The following is a 21,240-nucleotide window of genomic DNA, read 5'->3' on the forward strand; positions in this document are numbered from 1 at the left end:
AAAACTACACTAGGAGGAATCAATAACTGATTGAATAACTGAAGCAGAGAACAGATAAGTAACCTGGAAGACACACTGGTGGAATTCACTGCTGCGGAACACAATAAAGAAAAAGAATGAAAAGAAATGAAGACAGCCTAAGAGATCTCTGGAACAACATTAAGCACAACAACATTCACATTATAGGGGTCCCAGAAGGAGAAGAGAGAGAGAAAGGACCACAGAAAATATCTGAAGAGATTATAGTCAAAAACTTCCCTAACATGGGAAAGGAAATAGCCACCCAAGTCCAGGAAGAGCAGAGAGTCCCGTACAGGATAAACCCAAGGAGAAACACACCAGACACACAGTAATCAAATTGGCAACAATTAGAGACAAAGAAAAATTATTGAGAGCAGGAAGGGAAAAATGACAAATGACATACAAGGGAACTCACATAAGGTTAACAGCTAATTTCTCAGCAGAAACTCTACAAGCCAGAAGAGAGTAGCATGATATACTTAAAGGGATGAAAGGGGAGAACCTACAACCAAGATAACTGTACCCAGCAAGGATCTCACTCAGATTCGATGGAGAAATCAAAAGCATTACAGGCAAGCAAAAGCTAAGACAATTCAGCACCACCAAGCCAGCTCTACAACAAATGCTAAAGGAACTTCTCTAAGTGGGAAACACAAGAGAAGAAAAGGACATACAAAAACAAACCCAAAACAATTAAGAAAATGGTAGTAAGAACATACATATCGATAATTACCTTAAATGTGAAGGGATTAAATGCTCCAACAAAAAGTCACAGGCTGGCTGAATGGATACAAAAACAAGACCCATATATATGATATCTACAAGGGACTCACTTCAGACTTAGGGACACATACAGACTGAAAGTGAGGGGATGGAAAAAGATATTCCATGCAAATGGAAATCAAAAGAAAGCTGGAGTAGCATACTCATATCTGATAAAATAGACTTTAAATAAAGAATGCTACAAGAGAAAAGGAAGGACACTACATAATGATCAAGGTATCAAACCAAGAAGAAGATACAACAATTATAAACATATATGCACCCAACATAGGAGCACCTCAATATTAAGGCAACTGCTAACAGCTATAAAAGAGGAAATCGACAGTAACACAATAATAGTGGGGGACCTTTGACACCTCACTTACACCAATAAACAGACCATCCAAACAGAAAATTAATAAGGAAACACAAGCTTTAAATGACACAGTAGACCAGATAGATTTAATTGATATTTACAGGACATTCCATCCAAAATCAGCAGATTACACTTTCTTCTCAAGTGCGCATGGAACATTTTCCAGGATAGATCACTTCTTGGGTCACAAATCAAGCCTCAGTAAATTTAAGAAAACTGAAATCATATTAAGCATCTTTTCAGACCACAAATCAATGAGATTAGAAATCAATTACACGGAAAAAAACATAAAAAACACAAACACACTGAGGCTAAACAATACATTACTAAAAAACCAAGAGATCACAGAAGAAATCAAAGAGGAAATCAAAAAGTACCTAGAAACAAATGACAATGAAAACACGACGAGCTAAAACCTATGGGATGCAGCTAAAGCAGTTCTGAGAGGGAAGTTTATAGCAATACAAGCCTACCTCAAGAAACAAGAAAAATCTCAAATAAACAGTCAAAACTTACACCTAAAGGAACTAGAGAAAGAAGAACAAACAAAACTCAAAGTTAGCAGAAGGAAAGAAATCATAAAGATCAGAGTGGAAATAAATGAAATAGAAACAAAGAAAACAATAACATAGATCCATAAAACTAAAAGCTGGTTCTTTGAGAAGATAAAAAAAATTGATAAACCATTAGCCAGACTCATCAAGAAGAAGAGGGAGAGGACTCAAATCAATAAAATTAGAAATGGAAAAGGAGAAGTGACAACAGACACTGCAGAAATACAAAGCATCCTAAGAGAATACTACAAGCAACTCTATGCCAATAAAATGGACAACCTGGAAGAAATGGACAAATTCTTGGAAAGGTATAACCTTCCGAGACTGCACCAGAAAGAAACAGAAAATATGAACACACCAATCACAACTAAAGAAATTGAAACTGTGATTAAAAATCTTCCAACAAACAAAAGCCCAGGACCAGATGGCTTCACAGGTGAATTCTACCAAACATTTAGAGAAGAGCTAACACCCATCCTTCCCAAAGTCTTCCAAAAAACTGCAGAGGAAGGAACATGCGTAAACTCATTGTATGAGGCCACCATCACCCTGATAACAAAACCAGACAAAGATAATACAAAAAAAGAAAATTACAGACCAATATCACTGATAAATATAGATGCAAAAATCCTCATCAAAATACTAGCAAACAGAATCCAACAACACATTAAAAGGATCATACACCATGAACAAGTGGGATTTATCCCAGGGATGCAAGGATTCTTCAATATATGCCAATCAATCAGTGTGAAATACCGTATTAACAAATTGAAGAATAAAAACCATATGATCATCTCAACAGATGCAGAAAAAGCTTCTGACAAAATTCTGTACCCATTTATGATAAAAAATCTCCAGAAAGTGGGCACAGAGGGAACCTACCTCCACATAATAAAGGCCATATATGACAAACCCACAGCAAACATCATTCTCAATGGTGAAAAACTGAAACCATTTCCTCTAAGATCAGCAACAAGACAAGGATGTGCACTCTCACCACTATTATTCAACATAGTGTTGGAAGTCCTAGCCACAGCAATCAGAGAAGAAAAAGAAATAAAAGGAATACAAGTTGGAAAAGAAGAAGTAAAACTGTCACTGTTTGCAGATGACATGATACACTACATAGAGAATCCTAAAAATGCTACCAGAAAACTACTAGAGCTAATCAATGAATTTGGTAAAGTTTCAGGATGCAAAATTAATGCACAGAAATCTCTGGCATTCTTATCCACTAATGATGAAAAATCTGACAGAGAAATTAAGGAAACACTCCCATTTACCATTGCAACTAAAAGAATAAAATACCTAGGAATAAACCTACCTAGGGAGACAAAAGACCTGTATGCAGAAAACTATAAGACACTAATGAAAGAAATTAAAGATGATATCAACAGATGGAGAGATATACCATGTTCTTGGATTGGAAGAATCAAAATTGGGAAAATGACTATACTACGCAAAGCAATCTACAGATTCAATGCAATTCCTATCAAATTACCAATGGCATTTTTTACAGAACTAGAACAAAAAAATCTTAAAATTTGTATGGAGACACAAAAGACCCTGAATAGCCAAAGCAGTCTTCAGGGAAAAAAAAAGGGGAGCAGGAGGAATGAGACTCCCTGACTTCTGACTACACTACAAAGCTACAGTCATCAAGACAATATGGTACTGTCACAAAAACAGAAATATAGATCAATGGGACAAGATAGAAAGCCCAGAGATATACCCACGCACCTACGGTCAACTAATCTATGACAAAAGAGGCAAGGATATACAATGGAGAAAAGGCAGTCTCTTCAATAAGTGGTGCTGGGAAAACTGGACAGCTACATGTAAAAGAATGAAATTAGAACACTCCCTAACAGCATACACAAAAATAAACTCAAAATGGATTATAGACCTAAATGTAAGACCTCACACTATAAAACTCTTAGAGGAAAACATAGGAAGAACACTCTTTGACATAAATCACAGCAAGATATTTTTTGATCCACCTCCTAGAGTAATGGAAATAAAAACAAGAAAAAACAAATGGACCTAATGAAACTTCAAAGCTTTTGCACAGCAAAGGAAACCATAAACAAGAGAAAAAGACAACCCTCAGGGGCTTCCCTGGTGGCACAATGGTTGAGAGTCCACCTGCCGGTGCAGGGGACACGGGTTCGTGCCCCGGTCTGGGAAGATCCCACATGCTGCGGAGCAGCTGGGCCCATGAGCCATGGCTGCTGAGCCTGCGCGTCCGGAACCTGTGCTCCGCAACGGGAGAGGCCACAACAGTGAGAGGCCCGCGTACCGCAAAAAAAAAAAAGACAACCCTCAGAATGGGAGAAAATATTTGCAAACAAATCAAAGGACAAAGGATCAATCTCCAAAATATATAAACAGCTCATGCAGCTCAATATTAAAAAAACAAACAACCCAATCCAAAAATGGGCAGAAGACCTAAATAGACATTTCTCCAAAGAGGACACACAAATGGCCAAGAAACACATGAAAAGCTGCTCAACATCACTAATTATTAGAGAAATGCACATCAAAACTACAATGAGATATCACCTCACACCAGTTAGAATGGGCATCATCAGAAAATCTACAAACAACAAATGCTGAAGAGGGTGTGGAGAAAAGGGAACCCTCTTACACTGTTGGTGGGATTGTAAATTGATACAGCCACTATGGAGAACAGTATGGAGGTTCCTTAAAAAACTAGAAATAGAACTACCATACAACCCAGCAATCCCACTACTGGGCATATACCCAGAGAAAACCATAATTCAAAAAGACACATGCACCCCAATATTCATTGCAGCACTATTTACAATAGCCAGGTCATGGAAGCAACCTAAATGCCCATCGACAGATGAATGGATAAAGAATATGTGATACATATCTACGATCAAGTATTACTCAGCCATGAAAAGGAACGAAATTGGGTCATTTATAGAGATGTGGATGGATCTAGAGACTGTCATACAGAGTGAAGTAACTAAGAAAGAGAAAAACAAATATTGTATATTAACATATATATGTGGAACTTAGAAAAATGGTACAGATGAACCGGTTTGCAGGGCAGAAATTGAGACACAGATGTAGAGAAGAAACATATGGACACCAAGGGGGGAAGCGGCGGGGGTGGTCGTGGTGGTGGGATGAATTGGGCGATTGGGATTGACATGTATACACTGATGTGTGTAAAATTGATGACTAATAAGAACCTGCTGTATAAAACAATAAATAAAACAAAATTCAAAAATTTTTTAAAAAAGCAAATTCATTCTAACTCTTCAGAGCTGATGTCTATGCCCTCACCTAGTTCTAAGACAAAAAGAAAAAAAGTAAGCTATTTATTCTCTGTATAATTTTAAGCTTTTAGAAGCTTATACATTCATTTTATTTATGTTTTATACACATATTGAGCACAATGCATGAACTTAATACATGCTAATAACAGAAGAAAACAAATTATATTACAAAATGCAAATTCTTCTTACTTGAATAAACTTACTTAAACAGCTAGGTTCCAGACATCAACTTTAGAATAATTGAGTTTTCTCTAAGTTACTCCAGAAGACAATTTGCATATAACTTTTGGAAATCTTCACTCCAAATTTCTTTCAATGTAAATAGCACTGAATCTTTTCAATCAGCAACAGGCTTAAAGAATACACTATAATATCTGAGATCAGTGCTCTAAACTTTTCTACCTATCAGAAGTGTGTGTGTGTATGTATGTATGTGTGTGTGTGTGTGTGTGTGTGTGTAACAATAGAGTAACTGAATTTGAGCCAAATCCATCTTGCAGCTGTACTAATAATTTGATCCTAAAAGGACAGTTAAGTATGGATTCAAATATGGATAACTTAAAAATCTTAAAATCTCAAGCCACAGCCACAAAAAATGGTATCATGTAGTAAAATTTCTTTAGAATCTCCATTTACAATTCCAAAAAAAAAAAGCCACAGATACAGAGAACTATCTGATAGTTAATTTTATTCACCTCTGCTCTGATTTTAATATGACTACATTAAAAGACCTTATAAAGAAATTTAGCAACATTAAACTTCATTTCAAGGCCTTTTTAAAACCTTTCAGTTCCAACATAGAGATAATACACAGAAATATCATTTCTAATGCCTGAGAAACAGTGAAGCATGCGCTTTAAGGAACGAAGTCATATTAGTCTCACCTGCATTGATGCTCCTTCCACTCTTGCCACACAGGCAACCCGATCCAGGAAAGTCACTGCCACAGGCACCGCCACAAAGAAGCCTTTACAAAAGGCCTTGAAGTATCTCTTCACCCAGCCTTGAGACAGTGCCATACCTAAAAGCACAAAGAAAACAAATATGAAATTAGCCTCAATAAGGTGAAAAAGAAAAACAGCCCAAGAAAAATAAGAGTTAAGAAAAAGCAACCTCATTTCAATATGTTTCACACTCATCCCTATAACCATTGGAATAAATTTGACTTAAAATCCCAAAGGCAAATACATTAACTTAGGTTAACTCTTTTCAGTAGCTCAAGTAGCTCACTAATTTCAATAGAAAACTTCTGCTCACAAAGCAATGAGTTAGAAAAAAAATAAGCATTCCAAAAGTAAATCCTTTCCTGTTGCTCACTATGGTGGAGATGCTCCTTAAAGCCCTGGTATCTGTTCTCTTCTGCAATAATAGAAGTTCTAGTGGGACACATGGCTGCCCAGCCTCCCTTGCAGCTAAGTGTGACCATGTGACTATGTTTGATGAATGGCATATGAGCAGAAATTACATACTTCCACACTGTGCCCTTAAAAGAAGTATGCCCTCCACTGTTCCCACTTTGTGATACCTGTGATAAGGACGTGGTTGTAGGAACAGGAGTAGCCATCTCAAGTTAAAGATGGCAAAGCAACAAAATAGAAGCGTCCTACGTCCCCAGCACCATGCAGGCACTGTCATTGCCCTGCATCGCTTACACTCGAGCTGTTAATTAAGAGGTAAATCATTTTCCATCATGTTTAAGCCAATGCTACAGGGCCTATGTTATAGCAGCCAAACTGATCCTAACTAACACAACAATGAAATCTATGAAAAATCAAGAAAAAAATCACTGCATATGAATTCAATACAGAAAATTATCAACCCTCACTTAGCCCTGTAACTTGATTAATTTTCAGATTTCAGATTGCCTAGCTAAGGCAATTCCTAAACTGTCTCAAGCAATGAAAAACAAAATAGTGAGAGATCAAGAAATGCTACCCTAGCAGACCCAATGGAGCCAAACTCAGTCCAACAAATGAAGAATCTTCCTGGCTGGAAAAGACAAATGACCAGTTTGTTCACCAGTTTCTCAAAACAATACTTATTCATACTGTGTAATAGACTATAATTTTTGTCTGTTTTATTTCTTGAACAGGACTAGATAGATACAGGGAGACCAGATTATTCTAGCGATCCAGGGCAAGAGATGATGGTAGGATGGATTATGGTGGTGGTGGTGGTGGTGGAGAGGGACCAACATGGGCAAACTTATACCTATTTTGGAAGTTAAACTGACAGGATTGAAAATGGATGGGCAAGGGCTGGGGAGAAAGGAGGAGACAAGAAAACTGTCAAGGGATAGTTGTGACCTATCCAAGCACTGTTATTTTGTCATTCCCTTGGATTACATTCCAAAGTACTAAAAACATGCTCATAATTCAATTCCTCAAACTTCTAATAAGTACAAGGTCATAAGGTGGGTGCTAGGGATACAGGAGTGAAAAGAAGGTACGGTCCTTGCACTCAAGGAGTTACAAAGTGCCAGGGAAGACTGCCCTTAAACAAACATTTCCAATGGAAATGAGCATTAAAATGGGCCAATGTCTCTGGAGCATGGGAACATGGAGCAAGGAAGTCTATCCATCAGAAAATGATTCAGGAAGGTCTCTCAAAGGAAATGGCATTTGAGGTGAGACCTGGGCTCTTCGGGCAAAAGGAGCAGCATGTATGAAGTCTTCAGAGCAAAATAAAATATGGTTATTATAGAAACTAAAAGAAGTTCAATTTGGATGGAGTATACACAAACTTTACTTTGTTAATTCTCAATTTTTGATTCAGTAAACATTTATGTATTGCCTGCTAAACACCAATGCTAAGTGCAGAGGATATAAAGACAGCTACATATACAGTATAATATCACTTAAAAACTCTCACTAAATATATTTTCTATATAAATGTATGCGTATAAAAGCATTTTAAATAGTTATCTGCAGTATTGTTTTAATCATTTAATAAATACCCATATGTCACTTGAAAAATTATTAAAATATAGAGAGAGACAGAAAAAAGCAGGTTTATCAAAATGCTAATAATGGTTCATTCTAGATGCTGAGAAAGTAGATGATGAACTATTTGCTTCTTTGAACTTCAGTTGGTTTCTAATATTTAAAAAAGAAAGATGGTCCTCAGAAGTCACTTTAATATATAGATACTATGGGGTAAAACTAGTCTTGCTCTCTTTCCCATCACAATAAACAAACCACACTTTTGCAGTCTAGTCCCTGCTACTCCAAGTAGAACATGTAAGATTCTTCCCTGTTTGTTCACCAATCAATATATTATAACTGACTGCAATTCTTTTATGTAGCCAATTCAGACTATGACAGAATATTACATACTTTTGAAAACATCTTGAAAGTCTGAAGAGCCTTGGAAATTCTTACGTTTCTACTCACCCATAGTAAGCACTTTAGTTCAAACAGGAAAAAAATACTGACAATTCATATAACAACTAACCTGACCACTTGACTATTTAAGTAATTAATAAACTGGCTTTAAACACACAAACCTATGCTTGCTTAAATATATTTTAATAATCAGGTCAAAGAGACTTAGATAACCAGAGGATTTAGACTCAAAAAAAATGGATAGAACAAATACAAATAGAAAAACATGCTTCTATATATCTGTGGCTCTTAGAATAAAAGTAGCAAATATATTGACAGAATGAAAATATAATGTGTTCTCTTTGCTGTTCCCTGTGCCCTGCATGCCTGGACCTTCACCTTCAGTAAATAACTAGGGATAGCAGCAGGATAGAAACTAGGAAAGCTTCAAATACGATGACGCCACAGCTATCCCAGTTGTAAGGTAGCATGCATGATTAAAATGTAAATTAAAGGGGAAAAATACATGAACATAAGTTCCATTAAATTCAGGTTCCCAGAATTTTACAACTCCACTTCTTTTCCAATGTAAACTCCCCCCTATACTGCTACTCCATTCAGTCACTGTGGCACCCAGGAAGGAGCGTGGTAACGAGAGTCAGGGCCCCTGAGGTGGCGTCCTCTCTATGTCTACAACTAGCTGCATGTCTTTGATCAACTCACTTCTGTTCCTCAGTTTCCTCATCAATAAAAAGAAAGGGGTTAGATTCAATTTCTAAGATCCTTTCTAGGGCTAACATTCTATATTCCTATACATTTTTTGATTGTTTCTCCAGGACATTGAGAAGGTACTAAAATTAAGAAAAGCACTTAGATTATTATTGACTAGGAAGAAATTTTATGTTGCTTTTTAGGTTTGAGATTTTTTTTAATGTTGAAATGGAAAAAAAACTTTGCTTTTATTAAAGAAATAGTTAAAAAGGGAAGCAGAGAGGAAGTTGGAACTAGTGCAATTTATGTGAAAGGCCATTTTAAATACAGGTAAAGACCTGAAAGCCACTGCCCTTTCCCTTCTCATGCTCACAACTCCACTGCTGATCAGGGCACGGGTGCCATCTCCTGCACAACGGTAAGGACAAATATCTTTCTACTGAGAGATTCTCAAAGAGCATGTGGGAGCTGTGCTAACCTGAAGGTGTGCAGATTCTGCCCCAAGCCAAGGGGAAAAATAAAACCTGCCTTGCAGATAAGGGGTCACTATTTTCAGAGGCTTAAAAGCAAAGTCTCAGTACAGTCCTGTCCTACCTGAGTTGTGAACCACACCTCTACCTCATAATAAAACGCTTTTAGAAGCTTCTCACTATCATTAGAATACTAAAGCTATACACAAATGAAGAAATGAATATTATACTTCTATGTCAAGTCATATCAAATAAAATGTTTAAAGTGCTATGGCATTCACACTTCATTAAAGTTAATGTATTTCTTTTTCTATAAAGAACCATTGGGATGATCTGGTCTTTTGTTCACACCTTAAATGTTTAAAACTACCATACTAATAAGCACCTAGCATCCACTTCCTCTGACAAAATTTCCTTTAAGCAATAATAATGTGACCATCCCCGGCAAAAAAGGAATAATTTTTATTCCTACTGAACTAGTGAACTCAATTCTTCTAGTAACCACGCAAGTCATTTAGGTTCAAAACACTGCTCTTAAGAAAATTATTGCTTAAGCGGTAGGCACACCTAGTTCATTGCCAAAGTACATAAACTGAGAATATTTTTAAATAAGCTTTCAGAGTTCACTGAAATCATATTTGCCACCTGGTATAAAACACCTGCTAGTAAAAGGTTTTTTGGTGCTACTGACCTCAACCACATTATGACTTATACTCTAAATACCTCTCTTTCCTCTCACAACTTGTTATGGTTTGATCATACATGAATTCATCTAAAATCATTCTTAAACTTGCATATATTTTAGTTTATACAAAGTCACTAATCACTCATCCATAGCAACCAGGTGAATAAATACAACTCAAGTCATCCGAATTATAAAACTATTTTAAAATTGTATGGCAGGTTTGAAGAGGAAAACAATAAATTACAAAGCAGTATCTTATATAAAATATAAACTTTCCATCACAGAAATCAGCCTGCACATTTGGATAGCCAAATCAAGATTTTATTTGTAAATTCAAACTATGAATATCAGAGAATAAAAGAGCAGGGACCCAAACAAATCTGACACCCATTTCCTGAGTCAGTCAATATATATTTACTGATCACCTACTATGTAACTGTGCTAAGGGGTGAGCACATAATGCAGAACCAGGCAGGCTTGGTCCTTGGCCACGTGGAGCTTACATTTTCTTTCTCTCTACATTAAATGCCTACTTTGTGCTACTCACTATGCTAAGATACCAAAAGTAAAAAGGCACACTGAGTCATAGTTCCTTCCCAAAGGACCTGTGATAAGATCACAAGAAATGAGTAGATGACCACACATGATCAGGCTACCCTCCTCCATGTATCTCTCCAGGAGCTCCTGGTACCAATAAACTCACTCTGCAAACAAAGCATAAGCATGTGCAATAGGAGGCAGGAGGCATTAGGATACGTTTACACTGAATCAAGGGAAAAATAATAACTGATGAACTAGAACAATTTTGATTTCACTGGAAGCAGATCTGGGAAAGTAACTGATGAATACCAATTTGAAATAAATTTCAGGGCCACCTTCCTCTTTTCAGATTATAAATAAATACTATAAAAATAGATAATTGGTAATGTTTACAATGTGAACTCCAGCATGAAATTATTTATTTTTTAACTTGTGTGACTTAATAGTTCTCACTCAAAAATGTGCAGAAAGGACAAAATGGCAAGAAAAAATAAAGTATGAAGAAAAACTAGCCAAAAATAATAAAGGAAAGAAAGCTGGGCTTCCCTGGTGGTGCAGGGGTTAAGACTCCACCTGCCAATGCAGGGGACATGGGTTCAAGCCCTGGGCCAGGAAGGTCACACATGCCGCAGGGCAATTAAGCCCGTGCGCCACAACTACTGAGCCTGTGCTCTAGAGCCCACAAGCCACAACTACTGAAGCCCATGAGGCACAATTACCAAAGCCCGCACAACGAGAGCCCATGCTCCGCAATAAGAGAAGCCACCACAATGAGAAGCTTGAGCAGCGCAACAAAGAGTAGACCCTGCTCACTGCAACTAGAGACAGACTGTGCGCAGCAACGAAGACCCAACACAGCCATAAATAAATAAATAAATTTATTTTAAAAAATAAAAGAAAGAAATGTAATGGGGTTACACATAGAGTGAATCATGTTCTGGAAAAGAAACCCAATTTTAAAAGTCCACACTGGGAGAGGACTGAGGTTGGCTGTGTGAACACAGCCTGAAGGGGGCTAGTGTGCCACAGCTAGCTGGGAGGGAGTCTGGGAAAAAGTCTGGACCTGCCTAAGAGACAAGAGACTACTGTTTCGGGGTGTGGAAGGAGAGGGGATTCAGAGCACCAACTAAATGAGCTCCAGAGATGGGCGCGGGCCACGGCTATCAGCGCAGACCCCAGAGACGGGCATGAGATGCTAAAGCTGCTGCTGCCACCACCAAGAAGCCTGTGTGCAAGCACAGGTCATTATCCACACCTCCCCTCCGGGGAGACTGTGCAGCCTGCCACTGCCAGGGTCCCATGATATAGGGGCAACTTTTCTGGGAGAACATACGGCGTGCCTCAGGCTGGTGCAACATCATGCTGGCTTCTGCCGCCGCAGGCTCGCCCCACATTCCGTACCCCTCCCTCCCCCAAGGCCTGAGCGACCCAGAGTCCCCTAATCAGATGCTACTTTAACACTGTCCTGTCTGCGCAGGGAACAGACGACCTCAGGTGACCTACATGCAGAGGCGGGGCCAAATCCAAAGCTGAACTCCAGGTGCTGTGTGAACAAAGAAGAGAAAGGGAAATCTCTCCCAGCAGCTTCAGGAGCAGCAGATTAAATCTCCACAATCAACTTGATGTACACTGCATCTCTGAAATACCTGAATTGACAACAAATCATCCCAAAATTGAGGCGGTGGACTTTAGGAGCAACTGTAGACTTGGAGTTTGCTTTCTGCATCTAATTTGTTTCTGGTTTTATGTTTCTCTTCATTTAGTATTTAGAGCTTACTATCATTGGTAGATTTGTTTACTGATTTGGTTGCTCTCTTCCTTTTTTTTTTTCTTTTTCCTTTTTCTCTTTTTGTATGCTTCTTTGAGTGATTTTGTCTGTGTAGCTTTGCTTCCACCATTTGTCCTAGGGTTCTGTCTGTTTTGTCTTTTGGGGGGGTTTTTGTATAGTTTTTAGCACTTGTTATCATTGGTGGATTTGTTTATTGGTTTCGTTGCTCTCTTCTTTCTTCCTTATTTTTTTATTTTTAATAATATATTTTAATTTTTATTTTAATAACTTTATTTTATTTTATTTTACTTTTTCTTTCTTTCTTTTTTCTTCCTCCCTTTTCTTCTGAGCCATGTGGCTGACAAGGTCTTGGTGCTCTGGCCGCGTGTCAGGATGGAGCCTCTTAGAAGGGAGAGCCGAGTTCAGGACACTGGTCCAACAGAGACCTCCCGGCACCACATAATATAAAACGGCAAAAGCTCTCCCAGAGACCTCCAGCTCAACGCTAAGAACCAGCTCCACTCCACAGCCAGCAAGCTACAGTGCTGGACACCCCATGCCAAACAACTACCAAGACAGGAACACAAACCCACCCATTAGTAGAGAGGCTACCTAAAATCATAATAAGGTCACAGACACCCCAAAACACACCTTGGGATGCGGTCCTGCCCATCAGAAAGACAAGATCCAGATTCATCAACCAGAAGACAGGCACCAGTTCCCTCCAGCAAGAAGCCTACACAACCCATTAAACCAACCTTACCCGCTAAGAGCTGACGCAAAAACACTGGGAATTATGAACCTGCAGCCTGTGAAAAGGAGACCCCAAACCCAGTAAACTGAGCAAAATAAGACAGAGAAATACACAGCAGATGAAAGAGCAAGGTAAAAACCCACTAGACCAAAAAAATGAGGAGGAAATAGGCAGTCTACCTGAAAAAGAATTCAGCGTAATGATAGTAAAGATGATCCAAAATCTTGGAAACAGAATGGAGAAAACAGAAGAAACGATTAACAAGGACCTAGAAGAACTAAAGAGCAAAGAAACAATGATGAACAACACAAAAAATGCAATTAAAAATTCTCTAGAAGGGATCCATAGCAGAATAACTGAGACAGAAGAACAGATAAGTGACCTGGAAGATAAAATAGTGGAAATAACTACAAAGCAGAATAAAGACAAAATAATGAAAAGAATTGAGGACAGTCTCAGAGACCTGTGGGACAACATTAAACACACCAACATTCGAAATATAGGGGTCCCAAAAGAAGAAGAGAAAAAGAAAGGGACTGAGAAAATATTTGAAGACATTATAAAACTGAAAACTTCCCAAATATGGGAAAGGAAATAGTCAGTCAAGTCCGGAAAGTGCAGAGAGTCCCATACAGGATAAATGCAAGAAGAAACACACCAAGGCACATATTAATCAAATTATCAAAAATTAAATACAGGGCTTCCCTGATGGCACAGTGGTTAACAATCCGCCTGCCAGTGCAGGGGACACAGCTTTGAGCCATGGTCCAGGAAGATCCTACATGCCGCGAAGCAACTAAGCCTGTGCGTCACAACTACTGAGCCTGCACTATAGAGCCCATGACCCACAACTACTGAAGCCCGTGTGCCTAGAGACCATGCCCTGCAACAAATGAAGCCACCGCAATGAGAAGCCAGTGCACCAAAACGAAGTGTAGCCCCCGCTCGCCGCAACTAGAGAATAGCCCACGCAGCAACGAAGACCCAGTGCAGCCAAAAAAAAAAATTTTTTTTTAATTTAATACAAAGAAAAACTATTAAAAGCAGCAAGGGAAAAGCAACAAATAACATATAAGGGAATCGCCATAAAGTTAACAGCTGATTTCTCAGCAGAAACTCTGTAAGCCAGAAGGGTGTGGCAGGACATATTTAAAGTGAGGAAAGGGAAAATCCTACAACCAAGATTACTCTACACAGCAAGGATCTCATTCAGATTCAACAGAGAAATTAAAACCTTTACAGATGAGCAAAAGCTAAGAGAACTCAGAACCACCAAACCAGCTTTACAACAAATGCTGAAGGATTTTCTCTAGGCAGGAAACACAAGAGAAGGAAAAGACCTACCATAACAAACCCAAAACAATTAAGAAAATGGTAATAGGAACATACATATCGATAACTGCCTTAAATGTAAATGGATTAAATACTCCAACCAAAAGACATAGGCTGAATGGATACAAAAACAAGACCTGTCAACAGGCTGTCTACAAGAGACCCACTCAGACCTAGGGACACATACAGACTGAAAGTGACGGGATGGAAAAAGATATTCCATACAAATGGAAACCAAAGTAAAGCTAGAGTAGCAATTCTCATACCAGACAAAATAGACATTAAAATAAAGAATGTTACAAGACACAAAGAAGGACACTACATAACAATCAGGGGATCAATCCAGAAGATATAACAATTATAAATATTTCTGCACCCAACATAGGAGCACCTCAAAACATAAGGCAAATGCTAACAGCCATAAAACGGGAAATCAAGAGTAACACAATCATAGTAGGGGACTTTAACACCCCATTTTCACCAATGGACAGATCATCTGAAATGAAAATAAATAAGGAAAAACAAGCTTTAAATGATACATTAAACAAGATGGACTTAATTGATACTTATAGGACATTCCATCCAAAAAAAACAGAATACACTTTCTTCTCAAGTGCTCATGGAACATTCTCCAAGATAGTTCATATCTTAGGCCACAAATCAAGCCTTGGTAAACTTCAGAAAAGGAAATCGTAACAAGTATCTTTTCTGACCACAACAGTATGAGACTAGGTATCAATTACAGGAAAAAACCTGTAAATAAAACAAACACATGGAGGCTAAACAATACACTAGTAAATAACCAAGAGGTCACGGAAGAAATAAAAGAAGAAATCAAAAAATACCTAGAAACAAATGACAATGAAAACACGACGACCCAAAACCTTTGGGATGCAGGAAAAGCAGTTCTAAGAGGGAAGTTTATAGCAATACAATCCTTCTCAAGAAACAAAAAACATCTCAAATCAACAACCTATCCTTACACATAAAGCAATTAGAGAAACAAGAAAAAAAAAAAACCCGAAGTTAGCAGAAGCAAAGAAATCATAAAGATCATATCAGAAATAAATGAAAAACAAATGAAGGAAACAACAGCAAAGATCAATAAAACTAAAAGCTGGTTCTTTGAGAAGAGAAAAAAAATTGATAAACCATTAGCCAGACTCATCAAGAAAAAAAGGGAGAAGACTCAAATCAATAGGACTAGAAATGAAAAAGGAGAAGTAACAACTGACACTGCAGAAATACAAGGATCATGAGAGATTACGACAAGCAACTCTATGCCAGTAAAATGGACAGCCTGAAAGAAATGGACAAATTCTTAGAAAAGCACAACCTTCCAAGACTGTACCAGGAAGAAATAGAAAATATAAACAGATGAATCACAAGCACTGAAATTGAGACTGTGATTAAAAATCTTCCAAAAAACAAAAGCCCAGGACCAGATGGCCTCACAGGAGAATTCTATCAAATATTTAGAGAAGAGCTAACACCTATCCTGCTCAAACTCTTCCAAAATATAGCAGAGGGAGGACCATCCCCAAACTCATTCTACGAGGGCACCATCACCCTGACACCAAAACCAAACAAAGAGGTCATAAAGAAAGAAAACTATAGGCCAATATCACTGATGAACACAGATGCAAAAATCCTCAGCAAAATACTAGCAAACAGAATCCAACAGCACATTAAAAGGATACACCATCATCAAGTGGGGTTTATCCCAGGAATGCAAGGATTCTTCAATATATGCAAATCAATCAACGTGATAAACCATATTAACAAACTGAAGAATAAAAACCATATGATCACCTCAATAGATGCAGAAAAAGCTTTTGAGAAAAGTCAACACCCATTTATGATAAAAATCCTCCAGAAAGGAGGCACAGAGAGAAATTACCTCAACATAATAAAGGCTATACATGACACACCCACAGCCAACATTGTTCTCAATGGTGAAAAACTGAAACCATTTCCTCTAAGATCAGGAACAAGACAAGGTTGCCCATTCTCACCACTATTATTCAACATAGTTTTGGAAGTTTCAGCCACAGAAATCAGAGGAGAAAAAGAAATAAAAGGAATCCAAACTGGAAAAGAAGAAGTAAAACTGTCACTGTTTGCAGATGACATGATACAATACATAGAGAATCCTAAAGATGCTACCAGAAAACTACTAGAGCTAATCAATGAATTTGGTAAAGTAGCAGGATACAAAATTAATGCACAGAAATCTCTTGCATTCCTATACACTAATGATGAAAAATTTGTAAGAGAAATTAAGGAAACACTCCCATTTACCACTGCAACAAACAGAATAAAATACCTAGGAATAAACCTACATAAGGAGAAAAAAAGACTTGTATGCAGAAAACTACAAGACACTGATGAAAGAAATTAAAGATGATACAAACAGATTAAAGATGATACAAACAGATGATACAAACACATACTTGGATTGGAAGAATCAACATTGTGAAAATGACTACACTACCCAAAGCAATCTACAGATTCAAAGCAATCCCTATCAAACTACCAATGGCATTTCTCACAGAACTAGAACAAAAATTTCACCATTTGTATGGAAACACAAAAGACCCTGAAGAGCCAAAGCAATCTTAAGAAAGAATAACGGAGCTGGAGGAATTCGGCTCCCAGACGTCAGACTATACTACAAAGCTACAGTAAACAAGACAGTATGTGATTGGCAACAAAAACAGAAATATAGATTAATGGAACAGGATAGAAAGCCCAGAGATAAACCCATGCACATATGGTCACCTTATTTTTGATAAAGGAGGCAAGAATATACAATGAAGAAAAGACAGCCTCTTCAATAAGTGGTGCTGGGAAAACTGGACAGCTACATGTAAAAGAATGAAATTAGAACACTCCCTAACACCATATACAAAAATAAACTCAAAATGGGTTAAAGACCTCAATGTAAGGCCCGACACTATAAAACTCTTAGAGGAAAACATAGGCAGAACACTCTATGACAAAATCACAGCAAGATCCTTTTCAACCCACCTCCTAGAGAAATGGAAAGAAAAATAAAAAGAAACAAATGGGACCTAATGCAACCTAAAAGCTTTTGCGCAGCAAAGGAAACCATAAATAATACGAAAAGGCAACCCTCAGAATAGGAGAAAATATTTGCAAATGAAGCAACTGACAAAGGATTAATCTCCAAAATTTACAAGCAGCTCATGCAGCTTAATATCAAAAAAACAAACAACCCAATCCAAAAATGGGCAGAAGACCTAAATAAACATTTCTCCAAAGAAGATATACAGATTGCCAATAAACACATGAAAGTATGCTCAACATCACTAATCATTAGAGAAATGCAAATCAAAACTACAATGAGGGCTTCCCTGGTGGTGCAGTGGTTTGAGAGTCTGCCTGCCGATGCAGGGGATGCGGGTTCATGCCCCGGTCCAGGAAGATCCCACATGCCGCGGAGCGGCTGGGCCCTTGAGCCATGGCCACTGAGCCTGCGCGTCCGGAGCCTGTGCTCCGCAACGGGAGAGGCCACAACAGTGAGAGGCCCGCGTACCGCAAAAAAAAAAAAAAAAAAAACTACAATGAGGTATCACCTCACACAGGTCAGAATGGCCATCATCAAAAAAATCTACACACAATAAATGTTGGAGAGGGTGTGGAGAAAAGGGAACCCTCTTGCACTGTTGGTGGGAATGTAAATTGGTGCAACCACTATGGAGAACAGTATGGAGGTTCCTTAAAAAACTAAAAGTAGAACTACCATATGACCCAGCAATCCCACTACTGGGCATATACCCTGAGGAAACCATAATTCAAAAAGAGTCATGTACCACAATGTTCATTGCAGCACTATTTACTATAGCCAGGATATGGAACCAACGTAAATGTCCATCAACAGATGAATGGATAAAGAAGATGTGGCACATATATACAATGGAATATTACTCAGCCATAAAAGGAAACAATATTGAGTTATTTGTTGTGAGGTGGATGGACCTACAGTCTGTCATACAGAGTGAAGTAAGTCAGGAAGAGAAAAACAAATATCATATGCTATCACATATATAAGTAATCTAAAAAGAAAAAAATGGTTCTGATGAACCTAGGGGCAGGACTGGAATAAAGACGCAGATGTAGAGAATGGACTTGTGGGCACAGGGAGAGGGAAGGGTAAGCTGGGACGAAGTGAGAAAGTGGCATTGACATATATACACTACCAAATGTAATAAAATAGATAGCTAGTGGGAAGCAGCCGCATAGCAGAGGGAGATCAGCTCAGTGCTTTGTGTCTAACTAGAGGGGTGGGATAGGGAGGGTGGGAGGGAGACGCAAGAGGGAGGAGATATGGGGATATGTGTATAGGTATGGCTGATTTACTTTGTTATACAGCAGAAACTAACACACCATTGTAAAGCAATTATACTCCAATAAAGATGTTAAAATAAATAAATAATAAAAATAGAAGTCCACACTGGTGGGACTTCCCTGGATTCCCTGAGAATCCAAAAGACCTCAGTACAAATCATGATTCAATCATGTGACTTTGGAGAAATTACTTCATCTTCCTGAGCCACAATTTTTCCACGTGAGAAACCTTGTGGGGTGTTTTGGAAGTTCAGAATGTTCAGACGTGTGGCATTTTTTTAAAAAACAAGCATTAATATGAAGGAAAAAAACCCATAAAACTAGCATCTGAACATATTATGTGTAATGTATTAGAGAACAATGGCTAGATCATCAAATAAAAGATGTTTCTTCAGATAAAAGCATTAGCCATGTCCAAAGAAAAGGACTAGCAATAACAAATCAAAAAAGGGCAAGAGACTTAACGATGTCCATTACATACAATAAAACCTATAAAGCCTATCTTCTAAATAATGGGACACCTAATATCCAGAGCGATAGTTTTGTTCTACTTTGAATCTAATCTTGTTCTAAGATTTGATGGGTTAGGGATGATCATCTTTCCTGATGCTTGCCAAATAACAAGAATTATGGAGTCCCAACACCAGCACTGTCTTAGGTGTTTTGAGAATTATTTTTAAGCAGAATATAAGAAATATATGACTTAGCAACAAAATTGGACCAGAGGAATAATTTATATAATAGACATTGGGAAAAAAAGAAAGGAAAAATAAGAGCTGGAATTGCAAGAAAAAAAAATTCATGCAAAAAGCTGAAAAGAAAAAAATGAATTAGAATGTAGGTGGTAAGTTTAAGAATGTTCACTCTAAAATTCTTACAATTTTTCTGTATGTTTAAAATTTTTCATTAAAATGTTGAAAATAAAAGAAGGATAAATTACATTTGGTAAATTTCTCAGACAAGAGGAAAATGTGATAATGAGAGTAAAGGTACATAATGGCCTATTTCAGATAGTAAGAATACCAGCCAGACCAGGGAACAGGAGATATATTAAGTGCAGTGAGCAATAAGACTGGAATTAATGCTTATTTTTTATTTTGCTTTGTTTTGTTTCTTAGCAATATGGAAATCATCATCCCAATGTTTTTGGCAACCATATAAAACAAAATCCACATCACAACAGTTCCCCTCTCTAAGAGCTGGCTCAGGCCACCCTAATCCTATATCCTTATCCTTTAAGTCCATGTAGACACCATTTGACTGAATTTACAAGTAAGGCCCAATCTCAAATTTCAGTTATTAAGATGCCATAGATTCTACAAAAGTAGTTTACCATAAAAATTAACAGGACAGAAAATAGCTTTCTATGAAATGAGGAAAACTGTATTAAATGATGACCATTAGCAGGGAGAAGCTTGGTAAGATTTAAACTCTAATAACCACAAAATTTAGATTTCAACACTGTACTCTATTTTTTTCCCAATGTAATAGAAAAGCATAACTGCTGTCATTAAGTAGAAGCTAAAGGCAATGTGGATATTAAGCTAACAATGTAGCAACTTAAATATATGTGTAAATGAAACAGACCAGGTACTTATCTACACCCCAAAGAAAGTTATTAGAGGACTTTGGACTATTTCACCATAAGCCTATTTATTCCTGAAGCAATAATATTTTGAATTAGCTACAGAACGTATTGCCGGCATCAGAATACTTGCTGAACAGCTAAAAAGAAAATACAGCATTATTTATCATTTAGACTGTGAGTGAAATTGGCTTTTAAAAAATTAAGAGAGCCTGTAAACGGAAAAAGTATGCTTTCCAAAAACAAAATCTCAAAACCCTTCAAAAATCAAAACTAAGCAATAGAAGTCAGAGGAAATAAGGAAAAGATGATAACACTGAGAGCCTATAAAAAGAAGGGCACAAGATCAATAAGAAGAATAATAGGAAGTAAGCGTCAGGCGATAATATGAGTTTCCAGGGAAATGTCCCCTAAAACTCCATGTGACACACAGTTCCCGGAGCACAGCTGTCCCTAACCTATCTTGCTACATCCGATCCTGGCCTACTGTCTAATACTACTTCATACTCGCTTCTCCTAGTTACTTTTCACAACACCTCTGCTTCTGCCCTATTTTTAAATGGTACAAGGGTCTCCAATGGGTTGGGCAGTAAGTAGAATAGGCAATTTTTTTTAAATACATGATTTTAGGGTCTCATGAAAATCCTATCCTGACCCCTATCCCTCATGCCTCAAATGTG

The 21,240-nt window shown here is 37.7% G+C and overlaps 1 protein-coding gene across 2 annotated transcripts in view; it reads right to left on the bottom strand.

The window, feature by feature from the left end:
- Window positions 1-21,240, bottom strand: part of IMMP2L (inner mitochondrial membrane peptidase subunit 2) — a 901,323-nt gene that overhangs the window by 851,083 nt on the left and 29,000 nt on the right. For both annotated transcript variants that reach the window (XM_060108457.1, XM_060108458.1), the window contains exon 3: window positions 5,906-6,042. In XM_060108457.1, the coding sequence (XP_059964440.1) occupies window positions 5,906-6,040 (135 nt within the window). In that variant the 5' untranslated portion in view covers window positions 6,041-6,042. The remainder of the gene's footprint in view (window positions 1-5,905; window positions 6,043-21,240) is intronic.

Source organism: Mesoplodon densirostris, chromosome 9 (assembly GCF_025265405.1).
Source record: "Mesoplodon densirostris isolate mMesDen1 chromosome 9, mMesDen1 primary haplotype, whole genome shotgun sequence".
NCBI lineage: Eukaryota > Metazoa > Chordata > Mammalia > Artiodactyla > Ziphiidae > Mesoplodon > Mesoplodon densirostris.